Here is a 20,809-nt window from a genome sequence, read left to right on the forward strand (position 1 = left end):
GTGATCTTTTTTTCCCATTAATTTATTTATGGTGGATTTTAGAGGTGAACTCGCTATAATTTTTTTATTTTTTTTTAAACAGAAGTGTAAACATCAGGTAGTTTATTCACTTGTATCAAGCTTGGATAAATGTGCTTTATGTTTTGGACCTTTCGCTGCACTAGAATGGACTGGCATGATGGGTATTTTATCTTGTGTGTTATTTGTATCTGCAATGGATCTTTGTTTCACGCAACCAGGATTAATAGTGCAGGCATTTTCATTGAATGAATATAATTTAGTCAAGAGGATAAATTATGACCCATGTTTATACCGCTGTCTTTAGTTGCAAGCAGCTAAATGTTGAGCAATTGTCTCAATCTTAACGACTGTCTGACTCAGTAAAATAGAAAACGTCTACTGTAACTGAAGGACTGTATCACACAAGACCCGTTTTAGGGGCAATGCCATAGATTAAGCATATTAACTATCCCTCTTGTTAAATGCTTCATCTCATCTTTCGAATAAATGTGGTGACTAGATTTATAATAATCTTTAGTACATTATATGCACAAACTTTAGGTTCTAAATGCTTTTCTAGTTTGCTCCAGCATCTGGCACATATCCCGTTGATTGCAAAAAAAAAAAAAATGCAAAACTGCTTGATGATGAAGACCACCTATCTTTGGTAAATGAACTTTAGCACATTAGCCCATCAATGGCGGGAGCTACTTCTGCCGCGAGCGCTCGACACTTGTCTCAAGCTTCTACTTCGAGTGTAACATCACTAAGTAACAGCGAAGTAAAGCTAGTAAATATTTATGACCACCCGCCAAAAGGAACTTTAACCCGCATCCGGCAGGTGTCAATTTTAGAGCCGCTGTATATATGCACATGTATGTGTGCGTCTACTGTATATATGGATATCATTGCTGTCCTGTGAAAAACACGTTTCCATTTTTAGGTCGCGGGCTGCTCTCCGGTAGCGATCCTTCTTGGCGGCACGGCTTGTATCACGGTGCGCTTTATAGTCTGGAAAATATGGTGGAAGTGTTTTTCACAGGACAGCGACAATATGTATATGTATGTCTGTATGTATGTAATAATTGTTTTTGTTTAAAAAATTAGGTTGCTGATGTATCCAGTTCAAGTGAGGATTCATCAGCAGAGGAATATGTTCCAGATTCTCACAGTACTTCGGACACTTCCTACATTGAACCTGTTTCAGAAATTCTGAAATCCGAAGGTATTCCAGTAATGAGCTATTAGAAAACTGCTCATCTTTAAGATGAGAGGTAGTCATGTTTTAAAGAATAAAATGTTCAATGTTCACTGACTCTTTTGCATCTGGTTTCATGTCTAACTTATCCATTACAAAGATGTGCTTGACCTAGATAACCTGTTCACATAAGAAGCATTGTTTTATTAACATACCAGTTTCAGTCTGTCCTAAAGTTGTAACATGGTGCTCAAGGATCAGGTATGACTTTGCATTTCACAGTATTGTTATGCACAACAATGCGACCTTATATCAGGTAAGTCATTACACATCAATGTCATTTCAGTTTGTGTAACGCCAGAATGCCAGAACTTTCAAGTCACTTCAGTGACATGGTTGCTGTGTGTTGTGTAAACTTTGTCCTTGTAATGTGAGTTGGTCCTCATAATTACCATTTTTGCCATGGGCGTGGCTTATTTAGCTCATTATCTATGTCCTCATAATTACTGTTTTTTCAGGTTTTTCTTTTTTTTGTGCGTTGAGTTTTTTCAAGTTTTGAAGTGAAATTTCCCTGGACGACCCCAAAAAAAAATTTGGGGTGCAAGTCCCATCTCTCTGGCATTAGCGGAAAGGGGTGTCCCCGTAATACACAATTAAACAGGTTTGGAAAAAATGTCCTCATAATACACAGAGGCAAACCTGTGTGTGTGTGTGTGTGTGTGTGTGTGTGTGTGTGTGTGTGTGTGTGTGTGTGTGTGGTTGCATTCTTGTCTCGGCTCGGGCAACATTATGTATCGTATTTCTCCATCAATTCATTTTCCGCTGTCTCGTGGAAAAGTGACAGAGGAAAATACTCTAAAATACTATTTTTGAGTCGCTAAATGATTTATAGCTGGATTGATGCCAGGCCACTCATTTTATACTGAATTGAGGGCAATAATAAAAAGTCCTATATAGACTACTTGCCATGTAAAACTCATTTTTGTCCACCTCTTCTGGTGTGAACATCAAATTGGTTAAAATACTGTTTGCAAACATTTTGTCAGCTCAAACGAAAAATATTAATTGCATTTTGAATGACATGGAATTAAAATGAAAGGTTTTTTTTTTTTTATGTATCTTGCAAGCCATCATTGAAGAGACATGTCCTAAAACTTTTGCCCGTTATCCTTTATTGTCCCCGGATCTAAATGATGCAAAGAAGCCGAGAGCGTGCGTTCAAAGAGATCCCGACTGTGGGAAAGTCAAATGAGACCCGATTGTTGAGCGGGGAGGGAAAAAGGACACAATGGAATTGCCCTGTCAATGTTTGCCTTCCCCTTCCCGTCCGTCTAAGCATGCGGCACAGCATGGCGGCCAAACGGGATGATGGCGGTGATGAAGATGATGATGATGAGGAGGAGGAGGGCAAGCAGGTGGATGGCGATGAGGGGGGGGGGGGGGGAAGGAGAAAGTGGAGGGAGGCAAGTCTGTCAAAGGACACCTTGTTTTACAGCCTGATGAACAAGCACTAAGAGCGGCTAATAAAATTCTTACTGCGGGCCGACTACGCTGCTAGTCCAACACTTGTCACTGTATTTCCTTAAGTGGACTATTAGCTGCGGGTTCAACTCCTCCCCTCCAAGCACACGCATCAATGCAACATTGCTGACTTTCGCCCCCCCACCCCCCCGTCCCGTTGTAGCGCTGACGTCATAGCAACATTTGCAACCCCGAGCTTCACAATGCGACAATGAGCTCCTTTTTTTTTTTTTTTTTCCCCCAGGAGAGCTCAGTATTGTTCATTCGATTTGACATCATCAGTGCTCTCCTTTTTTTAAAAAAACAAATAAATTAAAAAAATTTAATAAATGTTTTTTTTTATTATTATTATTATTTTTTTAAATATATATACATATACACATATATTAATTTTTTTTTGTATGTGGGTGAGTATGTGTATGTGCGTGTGTGTGTGTGTGCGTGCATGCGTGCGAGTGTGTGTGTATTCATCAGTTCACCTAAAGCCCATTAAAAAAAATCCCATACTAATAATATAATATAATAATAAATTGCCAAATGCAGAAACATCAATCTAAGTTATCACGATATAGTGGCTCTCGCTAACAGACAGAATTAAGTAACCAGAATTAGGTTAAAAAATGACAATGAGCTCTTATTACGCGAGTGCACTACTTGGCCGCAACCAGCAGAGGCGCTGTTGATTCAGCCTCAGCCCAAGCTCGCTATTCAACTGCTGTGGTATAAAAAAAAAAAGTCTAGACACCGCTGCTTCAAATGCCAGGCTTGGGGGATACAAAAATGACCCGAAGATAAATTATTTTGAACCCTTTTCCAATCAAATTTTCTCTTTTTTTATCTTCGAAATTCCCATTGTTAGATATGTTCAATATCATTATTCAATAGCCAGCTATGGGAAATTGATGGTTGCGGGGGGGCAGTTATTCGCAAAAGGTCTCACGGTGAGACTATTGTCATCATAAATTTGGGAAACTCCCCCGGCCTAAGACGCAGATAACACAAATCTTCGCTGCGATTGCTTCTGTGAATGACTCTGCCGAGTAAACAGTGTCGTTGGAAGCTCTCCCATTCCTGTAAATTACACATCCTCTTCCTAAGTGGATAGATACTGTACATCTATCACCTGAAATAAGAGATGGATGGAATTAACTTGCAATGCGAACAAAGTTTTTAAAAAAGTTTTTGTGCATTTTAAACATTGGGTTAAAAATTGAACAGAAATCTGCACATTTATTACAAGTGTGACCATATAAAATTGAAATGGATTATTATTACTGTAAATGTTCATTTTTGCAAAGAGAGGAAAACATAACTTCCTGGAGACTTTGCATAATCCAGTTTAACCAACAAACGTCAGATATTGAAAATGAAAACAACTTCCTCAACAGATGCAAAAATAAAAACAGGCAACATCCTTGGGTGGTTGAAGTGGAAAAAAATGACGTGGCTAACGAACAAACAGGGGGCCCAAAAAAAAAAATCTTAGTAAGGTAAAAAATAAAAAAAGCGAAACAAAAAGCAGGCAATGAAAACATAACTCTGGTAAAAATGTGTAGTTTTAGAATGATTCTGGTAACAAATGAACAAACAACAAGCAATCAAATGTTTAACCAGCTAAATTAAGGAATAGAGGATGAAAACATGACATCCTTGGCACGGGTAAAAATCGGGATTTTCTCACAATGCTGAAAACTAATTTATGCATTGAGGTAAAATATGCCGTTTTAGTGCGATTCGGAACAAAGACGAGGCAAAAATTTGTTCAAGAGTTTTTGCGTAATTTGGCAAACGATGCAATAAACTAGCCTACTCAACGTGAAAAATATTAAGAATTTTAACATGCAAGGCAATGCAATGTAAACGTAACTTCCATGAAGGAGGTAAAAATCTTACATTTGAACACAATCTGCCAAGTAACAATCAAACTGCGAAGAAGAAGAAGTTCAAAATGTATTCCTTGGTTGAATCTGGAATTTTTTTGTAACAGACAATTTCAACCATAAGATCCTTGACTGGGGTTAAAAATCTGGAATTTTCCCTAACTAAACATAACTTCTCGTTTTAGCCAATAATGAACCATTTTTTTCCATGATGTGTCTTAATTACAAAACAGATGAATGATATTACATTGTCCCCCTTAAACGCAGTCATTGTGTGCAAACAAGGTGTTAATGTGACAAGCGACAAACGCGATGACTGAAGTGCCGCAGGCTGCACAGACCACCCCTTAAACCCGCCAACCTCTCCCCGTTGACCCCCCCCTCCCCCCTCCTCCCTCCTCCGACTTCACCTCGTCGTTAGCCTTCCTGCTACTGCGGTGAAAAGACAAATTGAAAGGAAGTGTACTGAGAAAGTTTGCCATCCCTCGGCCTACGCGTAATACACACGCTCACACAACCCCCCCTCCCAGTCTGCCCCCCCCCCCCCCATTAATAAATGACATCACATGCCGTCTGCTAATTCCCGGTGTAAGAGCACTGCGCCACGGCTCCGCAGTGAGCTCACAAGGGATGACAGTTGCATAAAAAGGCATGAAACAACCTGCTAGACCGCCGCCCTCTGCTCTGCCCCCCCGCCCCCCCCACCGCCTCAGTTCTGGCTCCTTCACCAAACAAATCAAGATAATGACACTCAAGGCGGCGAAGAAAGATATAAAATATAATTAGAAAGAATAATCTAAAAGTTGGACCTTGCCTCCTCTGAAGCCTAACTTGGGAGTGTACTTGCCCTGCCATTAGCTCGACTTTTATGAAAGCTGTCATTTGGCAGGTTTTATGGACGCCGTCAGAAAGGGGCATAATTCACATCGTTATGCTGAAAGGTGTTCTGATAAATTGCAATGGACACACACGTTGCACAATTCTTTTAAGACATTTGCACGGTCCTGCTCATTGGATAATAAAACGGAATTGCGCTAGATCTGTCAAACCTTTTTAGCAAGGTTAAAAAATGGGTCAAAATGATGAAAAGTGACGGAAAAAACAGCTTTTTTTTATACCATGAAACAAAAAAAACTAAATCAGTGCATCTCAACTAAGCTTGAAATGAAAAGTGAGCCATTGACGGTCACGTCTTCTTTGTGGATCCATTGTGAGTGCGAGTAGTCGGTACAATACAGTCTTCCTCCCAAAGAGCAAATGGTGGTGCCAAGTGTTGGAAAAGCAAATATTTATCAAGTGACTAGAGCAATGCAGGCTATGTGCGGAGCATGTCGATGGATGTCTTTTTTTTTTTTTTTTTCTCTCCCTGCTTCGCTTTCAAAAGCCTTGGGGGAGGTATGGAGGCAGTGGCGTTCAGGACTGGATGCGAGTGTGTTTGCTCAAGTATTTGTTGTGTTTTTTTTTTAAAAATGTTTTTGGCACGCTCGCGGGACTGAACGCTCGGCTCGCCTCAACGAATTTTTTTGCTGTTGTTGTTTGAACACCTGTTCACATATTGTACGATGGAGCGCGATTTGAAAAGGAGCCTCTCTCATCTTTTTCCATTCATGATTTTTGATTGGCTCGCCCGCTCAAGTGGGGGAAATTCTTTGTGGCGCAACTTTGCACGATCTTTCTGTCTGGCTGGATTTAAACTAGAGCTGAAGTGCCCGATTCCCCATTTAGTGTCAAAAGTGGCATGTTTTTTACATGCAAGAAAATTTTAATTGTGCAATGCAAAGTAGAAATGTATTTTTTTTTTTATGATCATGCTGAGGAACAAACAGACAAGATGACAAAGCAAATTCCACTATGAGGTCAAAATCTTAAGTTTTAGTGTCTTATTAATTAAAACGGGACAAAAACCTAACTTCAGAAATCAGTTTTTTTTGTTTGTTTTTTCTGGAGAGCTCAGTATTGTTCATTCGGTAATTTTACCGATTTGACATGTCATCATTGCTCTCTTTTTTTTTAATTTAAAAAAATAGATATATATTTGTGCGTGCGTGCGTGTTCATAAATCCGTTTTAATGAATTACAGGTAATGAAAAATATAACTAGCGACAGAGGTAAAATTCGGAACGGAAGGGAAAAAAAGTAGCTTGTTTTTACGAAATCGTGCTAAAACTGATAACTGATTTAATAATCAAATTTTTTCCACCTTCCAGGACCGAGGAGGCCTCGGGAACACCTCGCTGTCCACCTTTGGCGTGGTCCAGGCCGCGGTGGAGATCATCCTCATGTTGTATCCTTTCAGTGACCCCCCCCCCCTCCCCCCCCCTGAAACCTATTGCTTTTTCTTTCTTTCACGGCCAAGAGCAACACCGTCAAGCCGGCTTTGTTGACCCGGGACATATAGTTGAGCCAGGCACCTTCCGGAAGACGTGTTGTGTGTCGTTTCGTCACCTTTTATTAAACGCTAAAAAGGCTACAAGTCAATTAAAAGCTGCTTTTCTGGTAGAGATGATTTTTTTTTTCATCTGTATTTAAGGAAAAACTGCCCCTAAAGATAGTTTCTTTAGCAGCATAAAATTTAGTAGCCTTATCTATGAGTTGATGTTCAAAAAAGTCAGTAACCACTGTGGGGCGAACGTTTGCAAAGGTAGTGAATGTTGATTTCCCAGCAAGGGTTTTTTTTTTTTTTTCAACTATTCTCAAAACGCTCTTTCCATCCAATTGTTTCGAATTTTTTAAGCGCAAAACGGACATGCGACTAAAGCCCGCTTCCATCTGTTCTTCTTTTGCAAATATTGAGAGAGGGGACTCCGCCGCCATAGGTGGTGGTATAGACTAGTGTTGTTCCGATACCGATACTGGTATCTGCAGAGGCCGATACCATTAATTCTGACTCTAATAAAGTGGATGCAGCATCTTGTGTCTTGCTTATGTCTTGCTGCATGCCGAGCTTAGCTATCCTATTGGCCCTTGAATGATCTGAACCAATGGCAGGACAGCTTTTTCATGTCGAGAAAAAAAAAAAACTTAGGTATCGGGCCGGTACTGCAAAGCTGGGTATCGGTATCGGGGGCCAAAAAACGGTATCGGTATCGGGGGCCAAAAAACGGTATCGGAACAACACTAGTAGACACCATAAAGATGTGATCCACAAGTAATTTAAAAGGAGAAGAAGAAGACCAGGAAGTGGCTGCGCTGTGCGATGACGTCGTATGAGTTTGCTTTTGTAATTATTGATAAATCGTAGCGTTTCTTTGCCGTTTTCCATCTAAAATTGCATTAATATTCGCTTCTTGAATTAATTCAAAAAAGATGTCTGTTTCGTCATCCCGTTAAACGTACCTTACTTTGTATCCACCGTCCGCTATTGCTTTGTGACGTAATATCAGGTCAAAATGCGCGACGTTTTTTCGGCCTTGTCAGCGTTTATTTGCAAAACCTGCTCCCATAGCCAAAATTCGCATTTTCCTTTTTTCAATACGCTTCAAAATCCACACCCTCTAAGCGTAAAAATCTTTTTTTCAAATTTCTAGCGTTTCCATTCAGTTTTTTATTTTTGCATTCCTTGAAAATTCGAATAAAAATGGGTGAATGGAAACCCCAATATTCTCAAACAGTCTTAATGGCGTTTTTTTTTTTTTTTTTTTGTCGCTCGGACTTTCTAAAAAAAAATTAACTTGCAAAAGGAAAAAAACATTAAGATTGTTGGAGAATGTTCAGAGAACGTATCGAATAGTTGAGAACTTGAAAAAACCCTGGCGAACCCCCGATGTGAAATCCGCATTCGCTACCATGGTAGCAAATTTTGATGACTTGCCTTAAAAAAAAAAAAAAAAAAAAAAAGCCTACGTCAATATCATTTTTGCGTACGATGGTTCAGAGTCACCGACAAAGGAAGTTTTAATAATACGACCCGTGTGATTCCTTAACTCATTGTCTCGTTTTTGATATACAAAATAATTCATAGAACTTGAGGAATTTTGTCAGATCGCGTGAGAGGGCATAACCAAATTAGACATAAGGAAGTGTTTGTTTTTTTTCCCACAATCCCTTTTTAGAAGACACATTTGAGTTATTGTTGTCTGTTTGGAACAGAATTCCATCATAAACCGGGGAGCCCATGTACTCCGATGAAGTCCTCCGAGTGCCTATTTACCGTTTTTTTTTTTTTTTTGCTCCTTGACCGTTTTGCTGCCCAGTTATTTGATGGCTTCCTCCTTGGTTGGCTTCTATAGCCTGCGCCTCTTTGAGGGTCTCACGCCCAGGAAGGATGATACAACCATGACAACGGTAAAGACGGGCTGCAAGGACAAGGGTTGGGGGGCCGGGGGGGTTCAGGGTGAAGTGGGGGCAAGGGTGCTGAGAATGTTCCCCATGTTTCATCTATTTCCTCAACCCCCCCCCTCAACCTCCTACTGCTCACTAATGTTTTCCTCCAGGCCTCTCAATGGCTTTAGTTGATCGCTCCAATATTTGTTTGTGGGGTGCGCAAATACTGGCAAAGTGCAAAAGCTCTTTTCTTGTACATCAGAGGGCGGGAGTTTTTTTTTTTTTCTTCCCTACTCCAGAGGAAAAGGGGGTAGGAGGATGTGAGTTCTTTTTTGGGCCCATAGTGGCACCTATTCACTTGGTAATGAGTTTGGGAGTGGTGAGGCTTGTTAACTAGCCGCGACGCTCGGGTGAAAGGACAAGAATACACAAGAGAAACCTGGTAATGAGCAACTTCACAGGCACTAACTGTACAATATGTGGAGCCCATTTAACATCAAGTGCTGCGTGCATGTGTGTGGCCATGTCAATTAGTGCCACTTCTTCTTTTCTTCCTCCTCACCCGCCCACTTGTCTTCATTTGCTCATAGTTGACAGTTGTAGTTTCATAGTTGTCAATTAATCTTGACGGAATTGTGACAAAACGCGCTCACTTCATCTCTCCTATTTTTGTAGATCATTGGATGCTGCGTGTCCATCCTAGTGCTCAGTTCAGCCCTACCGGTGATGTCGAGAACGTTAGGTGGGTAACTGTTGCCGTTACGTTCACCAAGACGATAATTTACACACTTAAGCAGACACCCCCCCCCCCCCCCCACCCACACACACACACATCAAGTGACCGTTAAATTCTCCAAATGCTTCCCCATAGCGACGTTAGAAGTGAAAGGATTGCTGGGAACGAAGCTTTAAAAAAAAAAAAAAAATGACAGGAGCAGGACTGCCACATTACAATGGCGCTAATAAACATGCAGAGTGCAAAGCACAGCTGTTCAAATAGCATCAGTGTGTGTGTGTGTGTGAGTACATACGGTGACTCACTTTGAAGCTTTACAAAATATCAACAGGTTCTGCTTTGTGACGCTGAATAGATGAAAAGGAGATCCAGTTGAAGAGTAAAAAAAAAAAAACAACAAAAAAAAACGTGTACTGTGGTATGACTAAAGTCATTCACGTTTGGTTCCGCCTACTGCACCAGTCAGTGGTTTGTCATATTTGAACAATTGGAAGTTATAGCACTGATTGTGTTAAAGTATGTTTGCGTGATAACAACCTAGAAAACACGAGGATGTTTTGAGAAGTTTTACTTGCAAAACTATTCCCGTTCCTAAAGGCCTGCAATGATGGGAAACACTGTAATAAGCATGCCATGCCAGTAGTTGGCGATGTCACTGAATTTTTTTTTACATTGGACGTTATTGTTTGGAAATTCCAATAATCTGCAATCATAATAAGTATAGAATAAATGTCGGGCAGCAAGAATTTCTTTAAACATGAGGTGGGACAAAACTTTACAAACATTAAAGTGGAAGTCAACCATAAACATTATACGTGACCTCACTAGTCTAAACATGACGTCCTGATTAATATTATCTTTCTGGAATATGAGTTATGAAGCAAAATCCAGCCATTTTTATCCATCTCAGCGGGCGGCCATTTTCCCACATTTGCTGTCGACTGAAGATGACATCGCCGTTGCTCACAAGCTCACCGCTTTTCTGAAGCCGAGCTGTGATTGGTTGTTACCCGAGCAACATTGATGTCATCTTCAGTCCGCAGCAAGTCTTTTATCCCACAATTGGATTTTCACAGATTCATAAAAACTCAAGCTCAAATCAATTGGCGGTAACGATAAAAAAAAATAAAAAAAAAGAATCACAGTCAACCGCAGACCACGGCGGTAAGCTCTATCGAACGGGGTCCCCCCCCCCCCCCATCATCCCTGGCCGCTGTCTTCTCGCAGGCAATTTTGTTAAAGGTCCTTGATGCCTCCGAAGTGCTTACTGTGGCTGTAAATAGATCTTTGCAGACACCCAATCGATCGGCCAATCCATTTGACCAGAGAGGCTATGAAGATGTCACAGGACTCCCTCAGCCTGATTTCTGCATAAAGACGAGCGAAAGGAAACATTATTGGGCTACTTATGCTCTATAAAGATTTTCCTGCAAGTGCGTCCTTGACGCCTCATATGGCACGGCAGTGTGTCCAAGGTCACACTGAAGTGCCGCTGATGGATTCAATTTACAAAAAAAAAGAAAAGCGGCAGAACAACTCTAAGAGGTTTTACTTCAAATAGTTGGCTTAAGTTTGGGCTTTTCGGGTGAAATTGAAGCTAAAATGCTCTACAACAGTGGTTCGAGTCAGTCTCAGGGGTTCGGCGGAGGTCAGGGGATACACCCGATCGTATGATTTATCATTTTAATCCTTTCAAACTAACTACGTTGAGCAAAGAAAAAAAAAAAAAAGGACGGATAAGTGCAATATGAATTGACATATAATGGAACGTAGTGTTCCGCAGGGCTCAATTCTGGGGCCTCTGCTGTTTTCATTGGCTCTGTGATAAATATAGAGTTGGATGATGGGAGTCGGCGTCCTAACTGCATGATTTGCAATACCAATTTGAGCAGTTCTAGTCCAGTTCAACTCGCTAACTATAGCAAAATTAAAGAAACACTTCCTCAAGCTGCCTGGAGATGCGGAATGCAAGAACAAGGCAAAGCCAGCCAGATTCGATGAAAAGGCTACTCTCCATGCTCATTTTTTTTTTTAAAATCATACCTACGACTTGAATTCGAAAAAATATATATCTATCGTACGCACTGCACTGCAACCTTAACAGGTGGAGAAGTCCAACATTCCGAGTCAAGGTGTCCACCGGCTTCCACGGAATGCCAAGTTTGAACAGGAGGAACCACGCCTTCATTAGTCCGAAAGGAGCACTTTGTGGAGCGATGAGTCCTCCCCGCATAACTGCAGTGCTTAGTCACCCCCCCCCCCCCACAACTCGCCCATTTTCCAAACCACTGCAGAGGCTGTTAATTATGTCCCAGGATTTCCCACTCTTCCGGGCAACTCGATGACGCGCACTGACTCGGCCTTTTTTTTTTTTTTTTTTTTTGTCCGCTCGTTTGTCAACTGACCAGGCATCACCAGGTTCGATCTGCTGGGAGATTTCGGGAGGTTCAACTGGCTGGGGAACTTCTACATCGTCTTGTCGTACAACATGCTGTTCGCGGTGGTGACCACGTTGTGTCTGGTGAGGAAGTTCACCTCGGCGGTGCGGGAGGAACTCCTCAAGGCCTTAGGTAAAATTGCACTCCTGTCTGTGCGCATTCACATTTCATCACCCTCTTAAAATAATTGCCCAAGTCATTTTTTTTGAATTTTTTATTATTTTTGCCTTAACTCTTTGACTGCCAAAAACGTTAAATAACATTTAGTAAAATCCTATGGAGGAGTGCCAAAGACGTTAAAAGACGTTTTTTTTCAAAACTGAGGTGAAACTAACCATTTTCTATTGTTGATTACTGAAAAACGGAATAAGGTAGAAACAAACTTTTTGTTCTGATGAAAGATGAGAGTCCAATCTTTCATTTGGTAGTATGTGTGTTTCCATAGTCCAAACACATAATTTTCTATGGACCTTGAAAGATCAGTCAAAAATGCTTAAATCGGCTGGCACCCACGGCATCCCTTTTCTGAAAACGTCTGGCAGTCAAAGAGTTAATCATCATCTCATGATGCAAATGGTTGATTTTTTTTGTGTTTCCTGAAAATCTGGTAAAAATGACTATTTTAAGAAGGCGTCAATTTAGAATATTTCCATTTTGGTCTATTTTCTGTCACTTTATGAAAAGTTGAAAAAAAAAAAAAAAAAGAAGACATTTGGCGTTGCTTTATTCCTTCCAAATGTCAAAGCAGGTGAAATTTGAGCTGGCTTTGTAGCTGCTTGATACCCTGGCTGGGATGAGGTTAGAAGATGTCAGTCAGAGGTGCAGGCAAATGCTTTCCTTAATGAAATGTCTCTCCCTTATCTCGCCCTGTCCAGGTCTGGATAAATTGCAACTGTCATACAGCCCCACCGACCCGGAATCTGGGAAGCTCTCGGCCAACGGGCATCAGAAAACTCTGTGAGAGGGATTGACAGGGCAAGATTTCCGCAGCGGCGGCCCGACTGCTGAAAGGTGAAAGGGATTGGCGGGCAACTTAATGAGCCCCGAGCGGCATCTGGCAGACGCTGCAAATGGAAGCCGAGGGCCATTTCGCTTCGTGACATTCCGTCCCCCTTGCGTCTCGGATGGGAGTTGGGACGCAGCCAAGAAAAAAAAAAAAAAGACTGAGGAGTGAGATGGAGCTCCATCGCCGCAGTTGGTTTGACCTCGACCTCACTCGCCCCTCTTTCACATCCGCCACGTTTCCGCTAAGTGGGTACACTTTGGATCGGGTCAATCCTCATAAGGCTAAAATGCTGAAAAGTGGTGCCAAAAAAAAATTTGATGGCACCGATATTAACATATTTATAACTTAACAACAAAACGTACCAAACTCAACCCTTGGTGGGAAACGAGGCTTATAACTAAAAACCACATCGTGAATCAACACGTCAAGCTTTACTATTCAGTTTCTGGTCTTATCATTGTTACAGATTTCCAACTGTTTAATGTTTGTTTCTATGAGAATGTGTGTAAACTAAAGAACGTGATTACAACTATGCCACTTTTACGCTGCACTGTTACTACACGTCCGTTTGGGAAGGTCAGTTTTGAAACTAGAAAAAAATCAGCCCAAACTTGGGTTGTTGGGAAGTTTCCCTAGGAATTAAAACAAATTAGGGTTGTGTCTTGTCGGGGAAAATAATTTTCGTTTAGTACGCCTCAACAAAAGGGAAAAAAAAGAGCTATTAAGGTACTGTAATGCCCTCACATGTGGGCAAGGAGAGCTATATATTTAACCAAACAAAATGTGTACATTTTTGTTCAAATTATAGTCGCTCAAAATATGACATGAAAGCTTTCCAATTTGGATTACCAAGCCACCCCCCCCCCACCCCCATCTTAAATTCCTATGGAAATGTACCCGATACCCTTTGTACTGAAATGGAGCCACGGCTGACCAGATATTAAAATTGTATGTAATTGCAAAATGTCAATGGAGAAAAAGGCTGTTGGATTTGATCATATTGCTGTCATTGAGCCTGATGATGTCATTAGATCGAACTTTTTAGGTGCTCTGCATTTGAGTTCAAGCCAGTTAACACGCAGGACTTTAATTTTATGATGCACAAGAATATGTTTTGCTTCCAACCCCCTCTGCAAAAAGGGCACTGTAGATTTTTGTTGTTGTTGACGTCGTAATCCCTTGTACATAATGTTTCATAGCTCTTATTTCGAAGTAAACGTGGCGAGCTCGCCCCCCCCCCCCCTCCCCCCATGCAAACAATCAATTGCACAAACCCCGCGAAAACCAACGTGCAGCTTTGGACTCAGGCCGCCACGTCGGCGCGTTAACGGGTCGCCCTCGGTCAGCAGAAGCACCGTAAATGCCTTAAACGAGGAGCCTGTCGCAGGCTTAACGTTAAAGGTCGTGTCGCGTCTTTTGTTTGTTTTTCTTTCTTTTTTTTTAGTCGCTCTCTAGACAGTTCCACTGTGATCCTAGCCAGGTTAGTCTGAAGCCAGCGACGTAGGACGACGCGCACTTTTTTTTCTTTTCGCCGTCAATGTAGTCATAGAAACGCTCGCCAGCCGGGAAGGCCTGTAAAAAAGCCGGTGACCGATTACGGTGTCATATACTGCGGATGTGTTGTCATGGCGACTCTTGATGTCAAGGAAGGAAGTTGTTTAAATGTGCGTGTGTGTGTGTGTATATATATAGATATATGCATTTGGTTTGGTTGAGGCAGGGACTACTTTGTTGAATATGCAGCTCTAATTGGATGTGAAAAGCAAAGCAGGACCAAAGATCTGGTTTTAGCCGTGTATAGAGAAATACTTTTGATGGTCAAGTAGAGATGCAGGGGAGGGGAGAGAAATCAACGGCACAGCTTAAAACCTGTTTCTGCAAAGTGGGACTACGTGACACCTGTCAGGGAAGTCGGCGCCGGTCTTGTTCGGACCACGGCGCCCCGAATAAAACATCACAGTCCTACTTGGGTTTTCTATTCATCTCCGTGCTGTGTGGGTGCTTGGGCATTTACTTTAAAAGTGATGCAGCTCAAGTTTATGCATGTAAAAAAAAAAAAAATAAAATAAAAAAAAATCCCAGGGGGGGGGTACATGTTTTGTGAATGTATTTTTTTAAAAACAATTTCTCAGTCGGCTATATGTGTATGTTTATTTTTTTATGTTTGTGTGTTTGCAAATAAAAGTCGAACGATATCAACCGTGATCGTCTTATGTATTCTGATAGCAACCAGGAACTGTTTGCAGGGATGTGATTTTTCCGCTAATTCGCGGAATTCCGCTTTTTTTATCTCCCCCCCCCCAAAAAAAAAAGTCCAATTTCTTTTTATTTTTTTTTTATTTTTATAGTAGTTCATGACTCCGACAGATAACATCTTCTGCTATAACAAAGACATTTGTGGTATGCTCTAATATGAGTTACTTTTCATTTGGTCATGATACAATTATTTGTTCATGAAATTTGAACCCCTCAACATTATTTATGTGTTAACTTAGTAATCACATTAGTTAGATATGATGATATTCTCAGTGATAGTTTTTAACTCTTTGACTGCCAGACGTTTTCAGAAAAGGGATGCCGTTTAAGCATTTTGACTGATCTTTCAAGGTCCACAGAAAATGTTGTGTTTGGACTATGGAAACACATATACTACCAAATGAAAGATTGGACTCTCATCTTTAATCAGAAAAAAAAGTTTGTTTCTACCTTATTCCGTTCTTCAGTAATCAACAATAGAAAATGGTTAGTTTCACCTTTGTTTTGAAACAAACGTCTTTTAACGTCTTTGGCACTCCATAGGATTTTACTAAACGTTATTTAACGTTTTTGGCAGTCAAAGAGTTAAAAGCAAAGGCAGTCCAATGTTTTTGAATGTGACTGATTTTGAGTTGACTAAAACTGCCATTTTATATGGGATAGTTCAATATACATTGAAAATTTATGCTGTTGTTTTGTCTATTTCTTTGTCATGTGAGTGCATTGAAAGTACTTAAAAACACAGAAAACCCATGAGCTCCGGGGGGGCCCCCAGACCCCCGGCTAAATTTTCAGATAATTTCACTTTGGTCAAATCACATCCCTGTGTTTGATATAGAAAAATCCTCTCTGTCACTTTGGTAAAGTTTCTATTAGGCAAGATTTATATTATGACATCTTTTCCATCCTTCCTTTCCTTACTGCGATAATCCTTAAAAAGCATCTCTACCTGCTTCAGATGATCTTCTTGTGGTAGGCGGACCTGCAGAGGGGGCACGCGGGGCTGCGGTCCGCAACGAAGGCCTCAAAGGCGTCCAGGCAGACCTGATGGAAGAGGTGCGAGCAGGACAGGAGCACAGAGCGTCTCCCTCGTTGATGGAGCTTGAAGCCGGAGGAACCCGGAGCCGCGCCCGGGTCGCACAGCGCCGTCAGGCAGATGGGGCAGTCGCCGGCCCCCCGCTGGGTCACCTGGTCACACGTGGAAAATATGGATCAACACTCCTGGATGTTTTAGGTAACATTTTCACTGTCATGCAAGAGTAATTCCTTAAATGGTTACTTGGCTCATTGAGCCATTTTCAGCAGTAAAAAGTTAATATTTTGTCCAGAATTAATTTGATAACTTGGAAACGACCAATCATGGCTCACCTGTTTTCTGGGTTTGGGACAGCAAACTGAGCCACGATTAGTCGTTACCTACTTCCTCAGCACAGTTGATGTCATCTTCAGTCGACAGCTTGTAGAAAAATTTGTATTTAACTCATTCACTGCCATTGACGCCTATAAACGTCAAAAAATGGTTTGAACTATTTCTATGAGTTTAACATTTTTTTCCCCCACTTTTGTTAACAAGAGTATGTAAACCTGGACCTTTTTTTTTTTAAATAATCTTTTTTGTTTTGAAAAAATTCGGGTCGTCAGGCGATGTGTTCAATCGTAATTAATCATATGACTTGAATAGTTAACTCACGATTAATCACAAATTTTATATCAGTTCTAAATGTACTATAATTTTTTTCTAGGTTTTCATACTCTTGTTAACAAAAGTGGAAAAAAGTTTTAAACTAATATGAATAGTTGAAATGAATTTTTGACGTCTATGGCCGTCAATGGCAGTGAATGAGTTAAAGGTCTTAATTGTACATGAAAAGTAATGAAGTTAGCTAAATATGAACTTTTTTGCTGCTGAAAATGGCTCAATGAGTCAAGTATGTATCCCTTTAACTCTTTGACTGCCAAAAACGTTAAATAATGTTTAGTAAAATCCTATGGAGGAGTGCCAAAGACGTCAAAAGACGTTTTTTTTTTTCAAAACAGAGGTGAAACTAACCATTTTCTATTGTTGATTACTGAAAAACGGAATAAGGTAGAAACAAACTTTTTGTTCTGATGAAAGATGAGAGTCCAATCTTTCATTTGGTAATATGTGCGTTTCCATAGTCCAAACATAATTTTCTGTGGACCTTGAAAGATCAGTCAAAAATGCTTAAATCGGCTGGCACCCACGGCATCCCTTTTCTGAAAACGTCTGGCAGTCAAAGAGTTAAGTGGAAAGTGGACATGCATTTTCAAACTGGCATGTGGTTTGTGTAAAAACAGACGTATTGATTATTTGGATAATTAATGATCACCTCCGTGTTCTTCCCTGTCACGCCTGTGCAAGCGTGAACACGTCACAGTAAAGGCAATAGAAGGATGATTTTTTTTTGATTTTTTTTATTCTCTCCCCTGACCTGACTCTGTATGCGCTCCCAGTCGTCCTCCCGAGGCTCGGCGACGTGCTTTTTTCTCTCCAGCTGCCGGAACACTCGGCGGCTCGATGACAGCGAGCGGTCGATATCTCTGAGAAAAGCTTCGGCGTCGGTGTGACAGCGTCGCACGAAGCCGTCGCTCAGCTCCTGCAGCTGATGAGAAGGAGCATTTTATTTAGGGCTAATTATGTGGATTTGTGTATTTTGATGGATCGATAGAAGCCCACTAACTCGCTGTGGGCTGTAACAAAACGATCACCATGACAACACAGCAAAGCGATGGAAGATGGAGTGAATTCCGCAGTCAACAAAAAGTTGGTTACCGTAAAGCCTGTAATAGCGTCCCAACACGATCACGTTACCCAACACGTGATCGTCCCCGGTGTGAAGCGGTCACAATTGCTTTACAGCTGGCCTTTTATCGCTAATTCAACAACGGTTAAGCGCCCGGGCGGAGGCGGTTTTATGAGGCGGGGACGACTTTGCCGACGGGCCGAGCAAACATGGTCGGGGCCTGCGGTGAACTTTGCCTCGCTGTGCCGTTGACACAGGAAAAAGGAAAGAGGAGGCGTATCAGCTTGTCAACAGAGAACGCAGGATGGTGTAGATCAAATATAAATTTAGGAAATCGGATTAAAAAAAATAACATTTAAAAAAATATGTTTTAATAATCAAATAAAATTTCTAATTGTTTTATTAATTAAAAAAAATAATATCAAATGGATACAGTAGGACCTTGACTTAAGTTTGATTAATTCCGTGACCAAGCTCAAACCAAATTTTCACCATTGAAATCAATTTAAAATGCCATAAATCCATTCTAGCCCCCCCAAAAAAAATATTTGGTTGAGTTTTCAAGAAGGAAAAATAGTTTATAATAACCCCAATAAAATAAAATGATATTGTAAAAAAATGTTTTTATTACTTTCATAAAAAGTAATTTATGTACTTTATTTGTATGGTGCTTATTATTATATTTATTTATTTATTGCTCCCTTTTTTTTTTTTTTACTTTGCCCCATTCAATATGGCTGACTGGCTCTCCTTGCCCACTTGTGAGGGCATTACAGTCACTAATTGGGGCACTGTTGAGTCAAGTTCCTTCTGTACATTTTTAGGGGGGGGGGGGGATATATGCAACACATATTTGTGATAACATAAATCTCAGTGGGCCCGAGCTAGATCCTCAGTGGACTCAATTGGACTAAATGGAAAAATTAGATTTCATTTTGTTCTCTTCATTCTACAAAGATGTTTTTTTGCCAGGAAAAGGCTCGCACAGGTCCCGGCCCAGCACCAACACGCCTGTTTGCATTACAGTCAGCTAAGCAAACAAGACCCCCCCCCCCCCCCAATCACCACCCCCCCAGCCTTCAAAATGGGAGTCGATCAGACCTGTCAGTGGCGCGTTGTTGAAGATCATCCCAAACGTGACAAAAGGTACGAGAATCTCATGACCACCCACACACGACGGCTGAATCACATCGGTGACTGACAGGCACAACGGCGAGTTGGTGGGCGGGGCCTAAATGTGTCACGGCCGACTTAATTGGCTCAGTAAATGTCTGCGTTTGACGCGCCGCGCCGGGGTTTAACAAGCGCGGTGATGGAGGGCGGCGACGTTTATTAAAAAGTGGCCGTCCTCGTCCACCTGTCACTCGCGCCTCGTCTGCCACCTCCAAACGCAAAGCACTTTGCTGATCACGCGTAGCAAACCATGCCTGGAAAGTATTCGTAAAAATGTTCGATTATTAAAAACGTTGATCAAACTTTTCACGTTTCATGAAAAAACGATATGGAAATGGTTCACTTTTCCGTTTTGTTTGTTTGTTTGGTAACTATTTTGTTAAGACGTCGAACCGTGTCAAGAACCACCCTGGAGTTCACTAGGTGGCAATGTTCCCTTGTTGCTACGAGGCACCTTGACGGCGACGCCATCACTCAACGCGCAAACAAACACGGGTCAGAATGTGACACGCGGCTCCCTGGGCCAGGTATCCAAACACTACAGTGGCCTCTTGAGCCGCACAACACACAGACCCCGCGCACGCACACATTAATCGATGAAGGAATAGCAGACCCAAAACAAGTGCGGGGGAGGCATTGTGCTTTTGTGTCGGAGTCTGGAATGTTCAGACTGTTTGACTGAAACACAAAAACTCTCTCCGCATTAGCGAACAAACACGGAGGAGTTCACAAAGCATCAAAGGGGCTGGAGAGGGTGAACGCAGGTGAAGGTGTACGTACGTGCGTGCGTGTGTGTGCTTGGGGTCAGAGGGTGCCTTCAACACAGTCTATGATGCAACATTTGTCTTCATTTGACCCATTAAGGTGAAATAAAGTTCCATGCGGAGACTTGCAGACGAGAACGAGAGTGACCGCCGATTGTGACGATGTCATAAACCGATCGAAAACAAACTCACCTTGGCTTCGAAGAATTGGCGCCGGAGACGCTTGTCTTTCGGGCAGACGGTTCTCCGAATATTTTTGTACCACTTCCGGGCCAGGTAGCCTCGCCAGAATGCTTGGATTCTGAATGTAGAAAGTGACATCACCGGCAGTTAATAAAAACTTGATGGTACACAATCAAATGAGATCAATGACAAGTGATTTTCCAAATGAATTTTCTCTTTGAAAAAGAAGACAAGAACCACCATAGAATTCAAGACAGGACATTACTTTTTTATAATCGAGTGCTGGCAAAAACCTATACCGAAAATTTGGTACTGTTCAGTACGAGATACCCTAAATACTGACAATTGGAACCGAACTGGTTCAAATGGCAAAAAGTTTTTTCAACATCCATCCATGGTCCAATATATGTAGCAAAGATGTTTGCATTTTTGCAAACTGTTTGTCTTGACGCCATAAAATTTGTCCGCCGCGACCCCACCCGTTTGAAGAATGCCCGACGAATATTAATAATAATAATATTTGTGTTGATCGGGTAGACATCACAAATTTTACTTCTTTCTGTCCCCTTTTCCTATTTATTTTTATTTATTTTTTTAAAAAAGAGTGAAATAAAAATTTGAATGGA

General features: G+C 41.3%; 3 protein-coding genes across 9 annotated transcripts in view; 2 read left to right on the plus strand and 1 right to left on the minus strand.

The window, feature by feature from the left end:
• The window catches only part of LOC144040003 (uncharacterized), a 12,828-nt gene extending 10,219 nt beyond the window's left edge, over positions 1-2,609 (plus strand). The window contains exon 8 of one of the 3 annotated variants that reach the window (XR_013289605.1): positions 1-2,608. This exon is cut by the window's left edge and continues 338 nt beyond it. The gene's annotated coding sequence lies outside the window, so the exon portion shown is untranslated. The other 2 variants (XR_013289606.1, XM_077553725.1) reach the window with 2 other exon arrangements.
• The window catches only part of lmbr1 (limb development membrane protein 1), a 47,693-nt gene extending 32,456 nt beyond the window's left edge, over positions 1-15,237 (plus strand). The window contains exons 13-17 of the mRNA XM_077553716.1: positions 6,807-6,883; positions 8,793-8,883; positions 9,538-9,604; positions 12,007-12,168; positions 12,912-15,237. Coding sequence (XP_077409842.1) covers positions 6,807-6,883; positions 8,793-8,883; positions 9,538-9,604; positions 12,007-12,168; positions 12,912-12,997 — 483 coding nt within the window. The 3' untranslated portion in view covers positions 12,998-15,237. The remainder of the gene's footprint in view (positions 1-6,806; positions 6,884-8,792; positions 8,884-9,537; positions 9,605-12,006; positions 12,169-12,911) is intronic.
• rnf32 (ring finger protein 32) overlaps positions 1-20,809 on the minus strand; it is a 101,222-nt gene that overhangs the window by 28,524 nt on the left and 51,889 nt on the right. For 4 of the 5 annotated variants that reach the window (XM_077553721.1, XM_077553722.1, XM_077553724.1 and 1 more), the window contains 3 exons: positions 20,193-20,301; positions 17,752-17,922; positions 16,248-16,486 (listed from right to left, as the gene is read on the minus strand). In XM_077553721.1, coding sequence (XP_077409847.1) covers positions 16,253-16,486; positions 17,752-17,922; positions 20,193-20,301 — 514 coding nt within the window. In that variant the 3' untranslated portion in view covers positions 16,248-16,252. Of the gene's footprint in view, positions 1-12,785; positions 12,825-16,247; positions 16,487-17,751; positions 17,923-20,192; positions 20,302-20,809 lie in introns of those variants that run through there. The other variant, XM_077553720.1, reaches the window with a different exon arrangement.

The sequence above is a fragment of the Vanacampus margaritifer genome, chromosome 20 (assembly GCF_051991255.1).
Source record: "Vanacampus margaritifer isolate UIUO_Vmar chromosome 20, RoL_Vmar_1.0, whole genome shotgun sequence".
Classification (NCBI taxonomy): Eukaryota; Metazoa; Chordata; class Actinopteri; order Syngnathiformes; family Syngnathidae; genus Vanacampus; species Vanacampus margaritifer.